Source organism: Gobius niger (assembly GCF_951799975.1).
Source record: "Gobius niger genome assembly, chromosome: 11".
Classification (NCBI taxonomy): domain Eukaryota; kingdom Metazoa; phylum Chordata; class Actinopteri; order Gobiiformes; family Gobiidae; genus Gobius; species Gobius niger.
In genome coordinates, this window is record NC_136862.1 from 23,065,737 (window position 1) to 23,082,249 (window position 16,513).

The window sequence follows — 16,513 nt, forward strand, 5'->3', positions numbered from 1 at the left end:
GTCACCACGGATCCAGTTTCAGTTCTTTGGAGTCCCGTGGCTCTTCAAGGTGCAACTCAAATCATCTATTTACACAGTTGAAACTTTGCAAAAGGTTTTCCAAATATTAGGTACTTCTATATTGTATACTGCACCACAAAGACCTCTTAACCACTATCACCATAAAAATGAGTCACTATTACCGTTCATAATAGTCCTGCACCACCAAATCAACAACAGTATTAGGAGCAAGATCACTGAGGTCTTCCATCATTTTTTGCAAAAGCAAGCATAACATGAGGGGACTTTAGTCATGATTTTTCCAGTTTAGTTCCCTGTAATCCTTGAATTGGTCTAGTTTTTCTAGTGGGGACAAACAATTTTACAAGCACAGGACAATAAATTGGTATAGTTGTTTTGACACAATTTGATGAAGGTTAAAAATGTATTGCGCAGGCATAATAATACATAATATAAAATGAACCAGAAAGATGTATTTTTGATGCGTAGATGTTATTGCATATAAACTTTTCAGACAAAACCGTCAAATGAGCTGGTCCTGAACACGTTTGTGGTGTCTGCGAGTGTAACCAACGCCAGCTCCCCGATCTGTGACCTGCAGGAGGACGTCCAGATCACACTGCACCACCTCCAACCCAATTACGTACCAATCACTCTTTACCTTCTAAAACATACTGCACCCTTTTTTTTTAGCTTGCTCTCATTATGTTTCTCTTAGAACATTACAGCTCTTGTATAATATTTGTTTCAGTCATGTTCAGTAACTGGTCAACTAAAAATATATTTACCTTCAGAATAACAAGAATGTCCAATGTGTCTACTGGAACTTTAACCTAAATGGTAAACCCAGACCAAAGCTGAGAATTTATCCTAATAGAAAGATAATTATTCATGTTTATACACTGACCCCAGATGGAGAGGGAGGCTGGGACCCGACAGGCTGCAGGAAACACATCAGCACTCCTCAGTACACCACCTGCTTCTGCGACCACCTCACGCACTTTGGAGTCCTCCTGGTACTATCTACTGCGTTAACTCTGAGTACAAGTATATTTGAATTATGCTGAATTATAATGCAACTCTCAGGAGTCGACACGAAGCATTCTCCACAAGAGGGCGCTCAAAGCATAAACATAAACTCAGCCACAGCACTATAGCCGCAATTTCCATTATGAGAAGTGTCTAAAAACATTACCTAAAAATAAATTGTTTGAAATTATTTTAGTGATGACAGCAGCGGTAAATTAGGGTAGTATCAATGTAACACCATTATCCTGGGATGATCAAATCTCTTTGTTCAGGACGTCTCACGAACCCCACTGGATCCAGAGGACGAGTACAAGCTGACCATCATCACTTATGTGGGCTCCGGGATCTCCTCTCTGTTTCTGGGGGTCACCGTTCTCACCTACACTGCCTTTGAGTGAGTTCTTTTATCCACCATCTACAGTGGGAACCAGATGTTTACATACACTTTATAAAAAGACACATTTGCATTTTTTCTCACAGTCTGGCAGGAAACCAGAATTTTTAGGTCAGTTAAGAATTTAAAAAATATTTTTACTAAATGACAGAAGAGTGAGAAATGTTTTGTTACTTTCTACAAAGTCAGAAGTTTACATACACTAAATTTACTATACCTTTAAACAATTTGGGAAAGCCCAGATGACAATATCATGTCCTTGGAAGCACAAGTCTGGTTCATCCATGTGAAGGTGCTATGTTCATTTGTTCAAACAATTATACTTAAGTATAAAAAAGACATAAATGTCCAGTCATCAAACAGATCAGAAAGAAGCCGGGTTCTGTGTCCCAGATATGATCGTGCTGTGTCTGAAATGTGTATATCAACCCAAGAACAAATGCAAAAGACCTGGTGAAGTTGCTGAAACTGGTAAGAGTTTGTCATTATCCAGAGTGAAACAAGTGCTGTGAGAGGGAGCTCTGCCAGGAAGAAGCCCTCTCTCCAAAAGAAACATGAAAAAGTCATATTGGAGTTTGCAAATATAAAAAGGATTAAGACTTTAATTTTTGGAGACGTATCCTGTCTGACGAAAAAGAAAATTTAATTGTTTGGCCGTAATGACCATCATCATGTTTGGCGGAAAAAGGGGGAATCTGGTAAGCCTGAGAACACCATCCCGACTGTGAAATACGGGGGTGGCAGCATCATGCTGTGGGTTTGTTTTGCTGCAGGAGGGACTGGTGCACTTCACAAAATAGATGACATCATGAAGAAAGAACTCTATGTGGAAATATTGGAGCAACATCTCAAGACATCAGCCAGGAAGTTAAAGCTTGGGCGCAGATGGGTCTTCCAAATGGACAATTCCCAAAGCAAACGGCCAATACTGGTTACAACGTGGCTTAAGGAAAACAAAGTCAATGTTTGACGTGGTCATCACAAAGTCCTGATCTCAATCCAGTTGAAAATGTATGGACAAAGCTGAAAAGGCATGTGCACTCAAGGTTGCAACAAATGTGGCTCAGTTACACCAGTTCTGTTTAGAGGAATGAACCAAAGCTCCTGCCATCTATTGTGATAAGCTTGTGGAAGGAAATCCAAAACGTTTGACCCAATATATACAGTTTAAAGGCAGTGCTACCAAATATTAATGAAATGGATGTAAACTTTTGGCTTTATATTTTTATATAATGCAGAAAATGACACGCCTAAGTGCCGTATCTTACCTACGTTTTTCTGGCTCCTCTGTCCCGCAGGAAGCTCCGTCGAGACTACCCTTCTCAGATCCTCATAAACCTCTCCTTGGCTCTTCTGGGCCTGAACCTCACCCTCCTGGTCAACTCCTGGTTGTCATCGTGGGGCGTCTATGGCCTCTGTATCTTTGTGGCGACCACGATGCATTACTTTGTGCTGGCTTCCTTCACCTGGATGGGATTAGAGGCAGTTAATATGTACTTCGCCCTAGTCAAAGTGTTCAACGTCTACGTGCCCTCTTACATACTCAAGTTCTGCGCTCTGGGATGGGGTAAGTGAGATTGTACTAAGCTTTATAACGAACAGTTCAGCAAAGCAGCGACTAATCCATTCTTTTGCCTTCATTTTTATCTGTAAAATTGGCTCGGGGGATAGGGTAGGGTAATGTTCTATTCAGTACAGAAGTCCTTGTAAGTTATTGTATCGATAGTATTCCAAATTATACTCACCCAAGAATTGAATCATAAAGCCAGACTACTTCTGCATGTCAAAACAATGAAAGATTAGGTCACTGTTAAGCGTTTTTGAAGTTTCAGTACAACAAACTATTTTTCACGTTACATTGAAAGCTATTGCTAAGGATGTTGATCACATGCCTGTTCAGGGATCCCTCTGGTGGTCTGTGTGGTGATGCTGATTGTGGACAAAGAGGCCTATGGCAGTTTCGTGTCCACAGAGACTAAGCTCAGTGTGCAGCCACTGGACGAGTCAAACAACTTGTGAGTTTGATATCGGTTCAACCTTCATGATTGCGCTTATTGTTTTTATTAACAGTGTAGCTAACATCTATACACTGAGGACCAGCAACTTTAATTCACTGCACATTAGGTTTATTGACAAGACACTATACTAGGGCTGGGACAAAATATAATTTTGTGTCGCAATACTTTTTACTGCAATACCAAGTATGCTTTATCCAGTATCACAATATTTTGAACACTTGAGTTGGGAAGCATTTTGATCATGCACTTTGTTTCCCAGTAACAGTTACACAGCACTTGGTTTCAATTTGTGCACTTTTCAATCTTAACACTTCAACAAGTCAAACGTCATTTACAATGGTAGGAAAAAGTATGTGAACAGTACATTACAGTACATTTCTGCCTAAATTGATCATAAAATGTGGTCTGATCTTTAATAAAATAATGAATTTAAAAGAATGAGTAAACAGTGTCTGCTTCAACTAAAACCACCCAAACAATTACATGTTGTCATATTTTTATTGGCATTGACATTAACAGGATAAATTTCAAAGGGTTCACATACTTTTTCCTCCCACTGTAGTTCATAAAGTTCACTTTAAGGTGCACATACTACTTATCATACTAATCCGAGTATTGTGATACGTATCGAATCATGACGAAAGTGTATTGTCCCAGCCTTACGCTAGTATACTGTACAAAGACACTGTTCACACAAGTCTATGACATCCAGAATTAAACAACCATTTGTTTTTGCCCTTATTCACAAGTTGCTGGATTCAGGACGACGTGGCGTTTTACGTGACAGTGGTCGGATACGCTGCTTTGGTTTTCCTCTTCAACACTGCAGTAAGTTCTGTGGCTTTGTAAACTGGGAGATATATTATGTTATTTTATTTGACCATACTAGCATCATCATTTCATTTTGCTGCTCATTTGAAGGAAGAGAGTTGTTCATGTAATAAAGGTGAAATATTCTGCATGAGATGGTTTTACAAAGAAACCCTGTTTAAAAATGTGTTGGTTTCTTTAAAATTAGTGACATATGGGACGGAATATTGCACAATTGGGTATGGTCAATATATCCATAAACATAGGCATAGTAAGTAATGGACTGTATAGAACGGGGAGGTACCCTGTGCACCCTTTAACAGCTTTCACTGTTTTCAGGTGTTCATAGTGGTGCTGATTCAGATCCGGCGGATGCGGTACAACAGTCCGGCCGGGATTCACGGTGGTCTGATGAAGGACCTGAAGGGTGTGGCCAGTCTGACGCTGCTCGTCGGACTCACCTGGACCATTGGCTTCTCCACCTGGGGTCCCGCTCGAGTCGCCATGGTCTTCCTGTTCACGACGCTCAACTCCCTCCAAGGTTCACAAATGGGCGTCCGAATCTTGGGGGAAAATGCCAACATTTTAGAGATGAAAACAAGAGGAAACATACAGTGTATTGCTATAAATTGGGCTGATTGTGCTCTCCCAGTGCTAGTTCTCTCTGCTATAACGGGTTAGATCAATATAATCACACTATCTCATTTATGATGATAAAGCAGACAAAAATACGCGCCTGTATAAGTGGTAATGGCTTTCTATACTTTCTACACAAACCTTCATATAACATTTTCCTGAACATCCCACTCCTAACACAGATAGCAAACACTTGAAAATCAAACAGCGAGGCCTGATGTAACAGTTTCCCAACCTCTCTTTTTTTCTGAACAGGCCTTTGTTGTACTCTCCTTTATCTGGTGATGCAACACCAATTGTGGCCCTTTTTAACCCTCAGACAATGCCTCCACTGAAGTGCAAGTCTCCCCAGTCTCTCTCTCATGTATAGTCATCAATGTCTTTTTTCATTTCAGGGCTTTTTATCTTCGTATTTCACTGCCTGATGAAGGAGAATGTCAGGAAACAGTGGAGGATACATCTCTGCTTTGGGAGATTTAGACTTGAGGAAAATTCTGGTAAGACCATGACAAATACACATTACAAACAGTTTTAAATTTTAATAAAAGAAACTGTGTGTTCAGTACTATGGGACAGTGAATTGTTAAGCTGGTGTAGGGTGATGAAAAACAATCTACCTTATCTATTCCTTAATTACAGAGTGGAGCGCCTCAGGCTCATTCGGGATCAAACCCAAGCCCCCAGTGGCTAAGGCTCAAGCCCCTTCCGTCCGATCCGTGAAGTCCAGCTCCACAGAGAGCACCTCAGCCTCCTCAGAGTCCAGCCAACGGGAGTCCATCATCAGCAACAAGAGACCAGACCTGGGTCAGACTAAACAGATACCATTTTGTTGTATTATTATTCATACTGTATTTTACGTTTTCTCCACTTTTTTTTTTTTTAAGACAAATTATGAACTTGGCTATAATATTCAAAATATGCACCTATCATTTCATTTAGAGATAGTCTGGTTTTGAAGGTCCTTTCTGAAGTTACCCAAATTGCAGGTTGGTTGCAGGCTGGAACCCTGCAGCTACAGACCTTATGAAGGTCATTGCTTACACTGATGTGATTGTGTTGACAAGTGTTTAAAACCTCTTCCAGTATGATTGTACTATTGATGCCTACATCTTTGTGTTGTCCACCTTTAGGCCTCTTTGTGCCCGGGCTGGTCATTCCTCGAGCGCAGTGCACCATCTCTGGTCCCACTCGAAGGTCTCACGGCTCCCTGAATCCCACGCCTGGATGGACTAATCACTTACTCACACAAGAACATAGTTAAAATATGCACACTTCCCCCTGACAAACACAATGTCCATGAGAAGACAATCCCTCCTCTAATGCAATAAAACAAACTTTAATTTAGATTAGCTAAAGTAAACCATTTATTTTGGCTCTATAATGTAATCTTGTGTAATTGTATTTGGTTGTTTTTGCCTAATATTGTAAAAGAGCCTGTAATTATGAAGACATGAGTCGTTGCATCAGTTCCAAGGAGGAGTTGGTTGCCAAGCAACTGGTGAGTGGAGCCATGGTGACAATGAACCATGGCACCGCACAGTTTGTGCAAAAAAAATAATACATTTTGGAAATTAAGATGATGCAAGCCTCCCGGTGGTTCTCGCCCTTCAATTCTGCAAAAAGCTACTTCAGGTTACACCCAATAAATATTTCACCAGCGGCTCAAAGATTACTTTGTGAATTTATGAAACAGCCTTTTAGAAACAGGATAAATTTATCTCCTATTTGGGAACACTTTGCATGGATGAGATCTCGTACGTTTCACTGCTTTTTGTTATACGTAGTGAAGATACTCATTTTGTGGAGGTAGCAAAATATAGAAAGCACCTTTTAGTGGCACAAAGGATGTCTGCATTTGAATTTGTATGTTGTAATCATGGCCTTGTCGTTGTGGTTGCAGTATTTCCGCTGCCTGTGTGTGTCTAGAATGACTGTTGCTAGAGCTGAAATTACATGCAGCTCATACACCTGAATACAAAACCAGGTTTCTACCATCTGGTGCACTGACTGCCAGGAGAGCAATCAAGATATCCAGCACCTGTACGTTCAGTAATTGAAAAAGACATCGCTATAACATGCATATGTACAGTGCCAGACGTTTTGTTCAAAATGTGGCAGCAAAAGTACATTGGCCTTACGCATTTCAGGTGCCATTAACATTTACCTCTCTTCGAATAGCAAACCATCTTGTATAGGCAATGTCCAGATCATCATCGCATTACTGCTCTGATAAGTCACAACGTATTGATAGTAGTTCTCCAACAATAAGACCGAAGCAGGTACTAGTGCAAAAGTATCAGTTACGCCTTTAGGCATCATGTCTTTGGTAAAACCATCTTGCAGCTACACAGACAAGTTAAATTTTGTGAATTTGTCTTGACAGTGCAGATGTGATCCACCCACAGCATATTCAGGGACGACTTCACTGCACTGCTCAACAGAGGGCCGCTTTATTTTCTCAAACACCTACACAAAACCAAAACAACACGAATCATTTTGCATAAAACTAAATAAAAATTACTGCTGAGGGCAACTGTCAACAAAAAACATTTCTTGTAAGAAACTCAAACTTTTTAAATCTGCCCCTTTTTAGGTACTAAACAAGTCCACCATCCTTTTTGAAGCCCAGACACCGGCATGGTTGTTCACAAATTGTTGTTTGACAAGCTCTTTGGCCACTTGGTACGTTCCCGCATCCACCTTTAAAATGAAATGATTGGCATAAACTGTTAAAGTTTCGACCGCCTTCAGTCATGCTAAGACTTGTTTAGACTTACCTTGACACTGTGATAGGTGGGCAGGTCCAGCAGGTTACTGTGGCCCCCGAGCTTTGCCACTTTGCGAAAGAAGCTGTAGAGAGCTCTCTTACAAAGTCTGCTGGAGAAGCCTGGTCCACTCATAGACGGGGATCTGGGAATAAGGGAGTAATAGTTGTTTTTCAGACACCATCTTTCAGTCAACATTATTTATTTATTGCTCTGTACAACATTTACATAATAGTGTTATACTGCTGCTTAAAATATGTTTCTCAGCAAATGCATTGATTGATATTCAAATAGCATCTTTTTGTGTAGTATGCATTTGTGTAAGTGTAGGTGCAGTCTGATGAGTCTGAGACTAAGCTTCAGGACTCCATTTAGCAAGACTTACATTTGAAAAGGAGGTGTGAAACAGAAGAGTTTTATTTTAATGTCCTCTGTGGGTGAGTCTAGGTCAGAATATTTTAAAGTGGAGTTGTGGTTTGGTTTAGTTGATCTTTTTTGAATTGTGAATAAATAAATAAATTAAGTAATGTTACAGCCTGTCCTAAATTCATGTAAGTTGTGTGTTCACCTCCATACTCCTGCAGCCTTGTATCCCTGTTTAGATGTTCTATAAATACCCTCTAACTCCTAATATACTACGCTTTGCTCGTGTTTAGCTTTTTATAGTGCATCGTTTGCAGAACACCGTCACCCAGAGCAAAGAGTTCATGCCGAGGGACACTGGCCGAGATACACAGCTGGCGGAGAGTATTTGGCGATTATCTGGGCTCAAGGGCAGACCAGCCCGCAGCGGGAGAAGCATCTGTGTGGCTACTGGACATCAGCGTCTCCAAAGCAGAAAGATGACAGGGGCTTCAGGTTTCAAACACTGCACGAGTGCATGTGACACAGGCAGAGCTTGAGCAAAGCAGGGAGGCATTGAACGAGAAGGGCATTGTCGATGGAACATTAACAGAAGTAGAGCATGGTATTGTTACTAGATTTCATGTGACATCACAGGGCTCCAGACATTTTAGGTTGATTGCACTAGTGCACCAAGTGCAGCGCTAGTGGTGAGCGAAATCTTCTTATCTCTTCGTATTAAAGTCTTGACTTCTTAGCAGCCAATCACAGCCAGAGACTGGCCAGGGGCGGTGGCATTGCTTAGAAAAAAGGGGTTGACTGAGACTACGGTTAAAAACTAGCTTCAGACAACAAAACAAAAAAATAAAATAGAAATAAATCAATATTAAGTCTATGGCTGCAATGAGTGCTTAAGTTGCTGCTTCTCCTTCGCTCTCCTCATCTTTACATTAACAACGCGCACGGCCTCATGTAGCCTCACATTCAGCATTTAGTCCTTAAAAAGGACGTAGCCTTTTAAGGACAAGCTTTTAATCAGGGCATTTCAGATAGACATCTAAAACATGCGTCAGCGACATGTGTAGACAAAGTTGCATCACGCTGACGCTATTTTACAAAATCTGTACACGCACATTGATATAAATTCATGAACTGCCACTCTTCACACTTCAGCCTAAACCCTTTCGGTCGTGTTGTTCACAAAGAATTGGAAATGTTTTTACGTTTAAAGGAATGAATGAACTGACCGAATAAACTACTACTACTACTACTACTACTACTCTTAAAACTCCCTACTTTTTCCCTCTCTGTCGCTCCACCCTGATAAAGTTTGGCTCATAGGTCAAAGAGACATTTTCTTATATGGGAACATAGCAGCTAATGCTCAAGGGCCTAGAGATCTACCTCAATAGAAATGGACCCTGCTTGGTAGTCACGCTAAACCAGGTAAACTCCAACGTTACCTCGCTAACACTTTAATCCAACATTGTAGCATTGGGCCCTGGTCCCATGATGATAATAATAATAACAATAAAGAAGGTAACTATCCAGACACACCTCTTTGGCCCTAGATGTCCAGAGTCTTCATCATTTCCTTTACAACTCTAAGACTCATTAGGGCAACACTCATTTCACTCAATTACATCATGTTGCATCAAAATACTGTTGAGTTTCTTAATAAAGCCTTTATTATTTCATGGCAAGTATTTAAAATGGACTGAAAAATGTGAGCGTGCTTTGGGCTCTCTGGACCTTCATCAGGACATGGGCTACATAAAACGAGTCAAAATGGCTGCCAGACCTTTCATATCTAAAATAATAAAGGGTTTTTATATTTTTTACTTAGTACAGTTTAATCCCCAACCTGAAGAGCACCTGGGTGAAACCCTTGTACTTCTGATAAAAGACTAGTGCACCAAAACCATATTAAGCAACTTTTCCCTGATCTGAATGTGTTCCTCATATCAGGCAGCCCTGTATTATACCGTTCAATGATGCGACCTTTGCTGCTGTCCAGGACCTCAACGTCAATGTCCCCGAGGCTCCAGTTGATGCTGAGGTGGCTGTTTGCTGAAGACAGCCCAGGACCCACCCGGGCGCCGCAGACAAAGTGGATGTTTTTCTTCCTGAAAGGTGAAGGCAGCAGTTCCTCCCAACCGTCGCCCAGACGCTTATTGATGATATTAGACACATCTCCATTTGACAGTTTCTGACCGCCTGAGTAGAGACAAAATTAAAAGTGTGTTTTCCATTTTTTGTTGGCAGTGTTTGAATGATCTGCAACATTGGGGAAATTTATGTCAAACGAGAAGGTCATAATGGATACAAGCATGAGTGCCTCATTACTTGAAGTTACATGGTGACAATCCTTAAAAAGGTTTGGATTTGTAGATTGCAGGTTTGTTAAATGAATAAACAGACTTCTTGTTTTGGCCATTTGTTGAAGTTGACAAAAATAATCTGTTTAGAATTTCAAAGGACTATTGTCCCACAAAATAACAAATATCTCATTGCTAGGACAGAGAACTCATGATAATAGCTTAGATACACGTGAACTACCTAAAACCACGCTGGTGATGTAGACAGGCTGTATAAAGTGGCTCAGCAGCGCCCCCTGGATTCCAGTGACGGTCCAGCAACACAGTTTGTCACTGGCAGTCATGCAGCAGACCTTGGAGGCCCACATACTGGGTTCCAGGTAAACCACAGGGATAAGGACTCCTTTGGCGTGGTACTGCAGCTTCATGGACGTCCAGTTGGCAGCTTTAGTGCTGCAAAGAGAAAAAGAAAATTTGTGTTACTTTTTTAAATGATACCCAGTGCCTTGTTGTTTGTTTTAACATGGATTTTACATTAACAGAGAAAACTGTCTTGAGTTTAGCTGGAGAGGGGAAGATATTGATCATTTAGCAGCTCAAGCTAAAGATAAACTACTGTCATATTTTTAGTCATAATTTAGAACCTAACAGGCAATCAAAACTATTGCTGACTGTTTTAATTTGGCCCATTTGTGTCCAGTTCAAAGACCTGTTTTTAGCAATGCATTGTGGTGTACAATGATTTGTCTAAAAAAAGTGACCATCCAAGCTCAAAACTTTTCAAGGTGCATTATGAGAAATGTTGAGTGCACTACATTTTATCCGGACACAAATATAAAATGGTATGAACACTACATAGAAAACACTGTGGACATTCAGCCACAGCCTCAAGCATAATAGAAGTCTGGTATTTATCCCAGAGTTACTGGTTGTCTCTAGGCATATTTAAACATTTTGAAAAGTATAAACATTCATACTCAAAGTAGAAGTGTTTAGCTGCGCCCTCTGGGGACTGGTTGGCATAAAGGTGGATGCTGTGTTTGGGCTTGAGCTGAAGCTGGTGCTTCACTGGACTGGCCTCGAAAATACTAATGTCATTCTTTTTTGGATCGTTGTCGAAGAAAAGGAGCAGTTGCTTATACAAGAATCTAGAAAAGGAAGAAAAATATACCGTCAACTTCAAATCAATTGAAATCGTGACACTGGTTGCACTTCCTTTAAGTCATTTTTACAAACAACAGATGTATAAAAAGATCAGAAAAGTAATATCAGTACTTCAAATAGTTTGATGCAGTTTTAAACCAATAGCCAATTCTTTCAGAAACTTTGTCAAGTGCAGCAGTCTCAACATTAGACTTTTGAAGGGCTTGACCAGTAGCTATGGCTGGCTGTTCCACTAGAGTATGTGTCATCTAGCAAGACGCTTAAATCATTTTTATGTGACTGTGTCTATAAACGATAGGCAGATCATTTCAGAGCATTGGTAATAGGATATCAACAGGAGCAAGATGAGTGACAACGTTGCACTGTGAAAATTGTTTAGTATTCGTTTGCCACTTGTCTGCAACAGTGAACCAACACAGTGATGGGTCTAAATGTGCCCCTCCAGTTGTCACCAACCACAATCAGAGTAACGTGGCTGCAGTGATTGGGAAATGTTGATAAGGCGAAGGTAGCAGACAAAAATAAAATAAATAACAATCCATATCACACAGAAAATACTGAGAACAGTTTAAGATCACTGCAGCATCTGATACTATCACTGACATTGGACAGTAGCTACATCCGCAAAGCTGCAGAGGCAGCATAGTTTGTTTGGGTAAAACAAATCAAATTTAAATCAATAAAGAATTTTTTAACCAAAGCAATGTCAAACAGTGATCAAGATTAAAAAAAAAAAAAATTAAATGATGTATTTTCCACCCCCTACATGCTCTACTGTAGCAATGTCCTAATGTGTAGAATGAGCCCAGACCTATTCACCACAACTGCCGCTAAAAGCCTGCACTGTCTCCATCGTCTTGCACGAGCTTAACATAAAGACTGCAGTAACTCATAAGACCTGAGGTGGCGGCGATGAGTTATAAAAATGACAACTTCAAGCACCTTCAAGCCTTCAAACTCAGTATCTGTCAGTAAGACCTTTACCTCAGCAGGGCCCGTCTGGCGATAACAATGGCGTGGCAGTCGTGGACCATTGTGCCGTTGTAGCAGAGCCACTTTTGACAGCTGGAGGCACCAGCTCCCAGCGCTACTACTTTATAATGTTCACAGGGATTACTGTTAGTATCCAACACCTCTGAAGAAAGGACAGGATGTGTGGAAGGTAAGCGGGTCGTCAGAGCATACAAATGTGTACTTTTCAGTTTGTTGTTGCCTTTTATCAAAACAAAAGCTGCCATGTTGCTCTTGCAGCCTTGAAAGTCAGGACACATCTTAAGGAGCAGGTCAAACTTCTCCCCGCTTATCGCTGCCATGTGATTCTTGTGCCAGTCAGTTCGCCATGCTGATCACAAAAAAAGGAAAAAGGAAATACAAGGGCCTGTGATTTGTTATAATAAAGGGGAATCTAACAGGGGATTTTAAACCAATGAAGTGGCAGAGTTTAGCCAAAGTGTAAGAAGACAAGAATAATTAAGAATAGATAAAGTAGTGGGTGGAAGTTCAAACTACTTGAAAGTAATTACTTGTTGATTATTGTGTGACAATTAGAACAAGGTCAAGTTGTAAGTAAGTAGGAAATCCAATTAGCTTGCTATGAGAGTAACATGTCAGCGGTGGAGCAGCACTGTGTAGAAAGAAACGTTTCAATTTTATTTCGATGTTTAGTGTTCAAGTTAAGTTTACTTAGTTACCTTGGGGCTTGGCAGTGTTTTTGTCTTGTTTCTTGAGCTCCATGTTTCGTTGGAGTCTGGATTCATTGATAGAGAGTAGACTTCCAGGCGGAGACATACCAGGCAATGACAAAGAATCCTCCTGACTGTCATCGGAGTCATCCTCCTGAGAAAGCAACTTTGTGTAGTTCATTTAAGTTACACAGCCACCTTCATGCTTTGACTATTAGGTGGGATACAAACGCTGTTCAGTGAGGAGACACTTGATCAAGAGATTCACAACCTTTATAGGTCACGACCCTCAAAACACTGATTCAAACTGAAGACCCCACACAGTATATTGTAACAAGTGCTTGTACTGTACTGTACTGTCATTAGTATCTCACTGTATTTGCCTTATCTTCACCGAGGGCCACTGCTAACCAATAAGCCGTTGTGGCATCTAACAAACCGCTCTGCCATTGTGCATCCATTCTAAAAAGAAAAAAACCTTCACAACTAGGTTTTCATTGCCTGTTCAGAGTCGTAACACTATTTTAAACTACTATCACAAAATGAGATGACGGATTTGATGGTAAACATTCTCATAGAAAACTAATGAGACAAAAAGACAGAGTAATGTGTCAGATTTTAAGCTATTTTTATCATTAAAAGCTAAAGGGACGTGGCACAGTGATGAATACAGATGGTTTTGAAGCCCTCCATTTAACTGAATAATAACACTAAGCTCGGTGGTGTTGCCAATCAGACAGTGTGCTGGTAATTATCACAGAGACTGATGCGGCAGCTCAAGTTTATACCTGTCATTTATTCACATGTAAATGGGGTTGCCTGAGTTACAAGCTGAACTGCATGAGTTTAATTTCAAGTTTACAACTCAAGACTGGCTGGGGGAGATTTTGAGTGCACTTGCCGTCAGCAATTCATATCTATTAAGACAATAATGGTGTGTGTGGGTTTTTTTTAACCATTGTCTGTCAAGGATTCAAAGATTGACTCAGATATGGTGCGAATTGCCCAGGAGGAACCTTGATGAATTGCTTTATTTTTGCAAAATACATTTAGAAAACTAAGTTTTAATGGGCAAGGAACGTGCTTCTATATGGTCCTTATAGTGGGGAGCTAACATTGCTGTAATACCACCCCCTTGTGGCCAGGGGTGACTCCAAGAGACACTTGGAAGCATTGATTCTAATGAGACTTCTGACCTCCCAAGAACAGCTTAAAAGCCTGGCTCCAAAGAGTTTTTCTTTTTCTAAAAAATCACTTTGACCCATGTGACCACACTGGAGGAGGGAAGCGCTAGTTTTTGTTTATCAGCCTGAATTTTGTAAGCATTTTCAGTAGATTGACCGGCTCCAGAGCCTGCCAATCATGCTCAGGAGCTCTGTGGAGGCTCCGCCTGCCCTACGAGTGCAGGGCTTCCCGCCTTTTTGCCCTTTTAAGGAACAGGCTGTGTAGGAGGAGACAAAGCGGCCATTAAGGTTCACACAGTACTCGGGACCTTTTCTATGAATGGGGCTGAATAGGCCAGACATTTCTGTGGGACCCTGTTCATTTTTAATGGTAAGAGATAGCGGACAGGAAGGACAGCGTCTGGTTTACTGTCCAGGCGGAAATCACGTGGGGTCAGAGTGCATATAGCCTGGTTTTACCAGACCCTTGTACTTACTTCGTTTCGTACAAGGGTCTGGAACTTCTCAATTGAGCTCTGTTAACAGGTGGGAGGGGTGAACTCCTTTTGAATGATTGGATCTGATTTTCCATCCTTGGGAGCATTCCTTGCACATTTCAAGGCTTCAATGTAAATTTCTGGATATTTGGGGGCCGAGCCAGAACGGATTGAAGAGTTTCCATTTCTTTCGTATCCGCCGCCATTGCCAAACTACAACCCGCAAATCGGCGCCGGCCTCCCCCGCTCGCTGAATGGTAGGTAAAACGTCAACCGATGTAACGCGGCCACTGAGATCAAGCCCAGACGTACATGTAGGGAAATTATAATTGACCAGAGTTTACGGATGGCTAAGGCCAGGCTAGTGTGCATATAGCCCATAGGTATTAATCTATCTCTAATTATTATATCTATGGTTTTAAAGTAGAACGATAGAACTCATGCCCTTAGAGGCCATAAGCGCCACTGCAGGTGTCGTAGCATGTTGCATTTGACTGTCCGTGAGAGTAAATACTACGCTGACAGAAAAGACAAACGGAGAGAAGGATATTATACATCCAATTACACAACGGAAATATTTTTTGTCACTCAAGCTTGTCTGTAAATACTGTTTAAGTGGCACTAGCTCACAGTTAGCATTGCCTGTTAGCTTCTTCTTTGTGATTCTATTTGTGTGTATTGCGCCTCTGACCCAGAGGCAGCGAAGTTGCAATTGTGGCTTTCTGGCCATAGAATGAAAAGGATTTATTAAGGTAAACAAGTTGGTTAATTCTTCTTTAAAAGGTTGTGACATACCTCAAATCTTCTTTCACTGAGAGTCACTTGTGGTTGTACAGCTCTATCTGGAAGTGCAGGATTGTTCAATAGTGAGGCACCCTTTTCCAAACTGTCCCCAGGATCAAAGGAGTCAGCACTGACAAACATGTCTTTCCTAAAAATGAATTATAAAAAAATGATTAACAAACAAATACAAATGAATAGGAAAATAGCAGCAGAAGGTACAATTATATGACACATTCATTTCCTTTTCTTGTGTTACATGGTGGTGGAACCTGGAACATTGCTACCATTTTTTACAGGCGAATTACTAACCAGATCATCAAAAAGACACATTTTCAAAGCGTTGACTAATTTATTTGCTCATTTTTTCCCAGTAGTTGTCAGACAGTGCAATATGATTTTACTCTGCAGATGTTACTGTGGTGGAGCCAGTATTTGTACCCTCACCTCCGCACAACAGGATCTCTAGGTTCAGCTGTGCCCTCCAGCTGGACCCTGCGATGGGGCACAGGAGGCACAAAGTCCGAGACATGTCTGTAAGTGGGGGCCCCTCTCCTGATGGTGTGCTTGAACCGTCCTTCTCTAGACATCCTGCTAAAAGATAGGTAGGTATGTGCCTTATTCTTTATGCTACTCTGTGTTAAGCTGTTGAAGAAATAACTAAAATAATTAAAACCAATATATTTTTCAAAACGAACACGGTCTGTACTAGAAACGTCTGCCAAGAGATTAAATTTAGACAATAACTACAATTTGTACACAACTCTTGAAATCGGATTTGTACATTGACAGCTAGCTAGCTTTAGCGTTAGCATTGCACGTGTTTCAAGCTGGACCACATTGCGCAAAACATAGAGTAAAAAATATTCAAATTAACAATAATACTTAAAGAAAAGACAGTGTTTTCATGTTTCC

General features: G+C 40.9%; 1 protein-coding gene and 1 long non-coding RNA gene across 2 annotated transcripts; one reads left to right on the forward strand and one right to left on the reverse strand.

Annotated features, from left to right (window-relative positions):
* Nucleotides 1-555: 555 nt before the first annotated feature.
* Nucleotides 556-948, forward strand: LOC306970283. The gene is made up of 3 exons (XR_013793384.1): nt 556-643; nt 795-840; nt 913-948. It is a non-coding gene; the product is annotated as an uncharacterized lncRNA (long non-coding RNA).
* A 6,528-nt stretch (nt 949-7,476) lies between these two features.
* On the reverse strand, nt 7,477-15,638 carry adad2 (adenosine deaminase domain containing 2; the record flags this gene model as incomplete). The annotated part of the gene is made up of 8 exons (XM_079566719.1): nt 15,614-15,638; nt 13,168-13,312; nt 12,461-12,818; nt 11,290-11,460; nt 10,554-10,765; nt 9,980-10,211; nt 7,665-7,797; nt 7,477-7,587 (listed from the first exon to the last, which is right to left on the reverse strand). Exons 2-8 carry the CDS (start codon nt 13,262-13,264, stop codon nt 7,477-7,479), a joined length of 1,314 nt encoding a protein of 437 aa, XP_079422845.1. The 5' UTR covers nt 13,265-13,312; nt 15,614-15,638.
* Between the last annotated feature and the right edge of the window lie 875 nt (nt 15,639-16,513).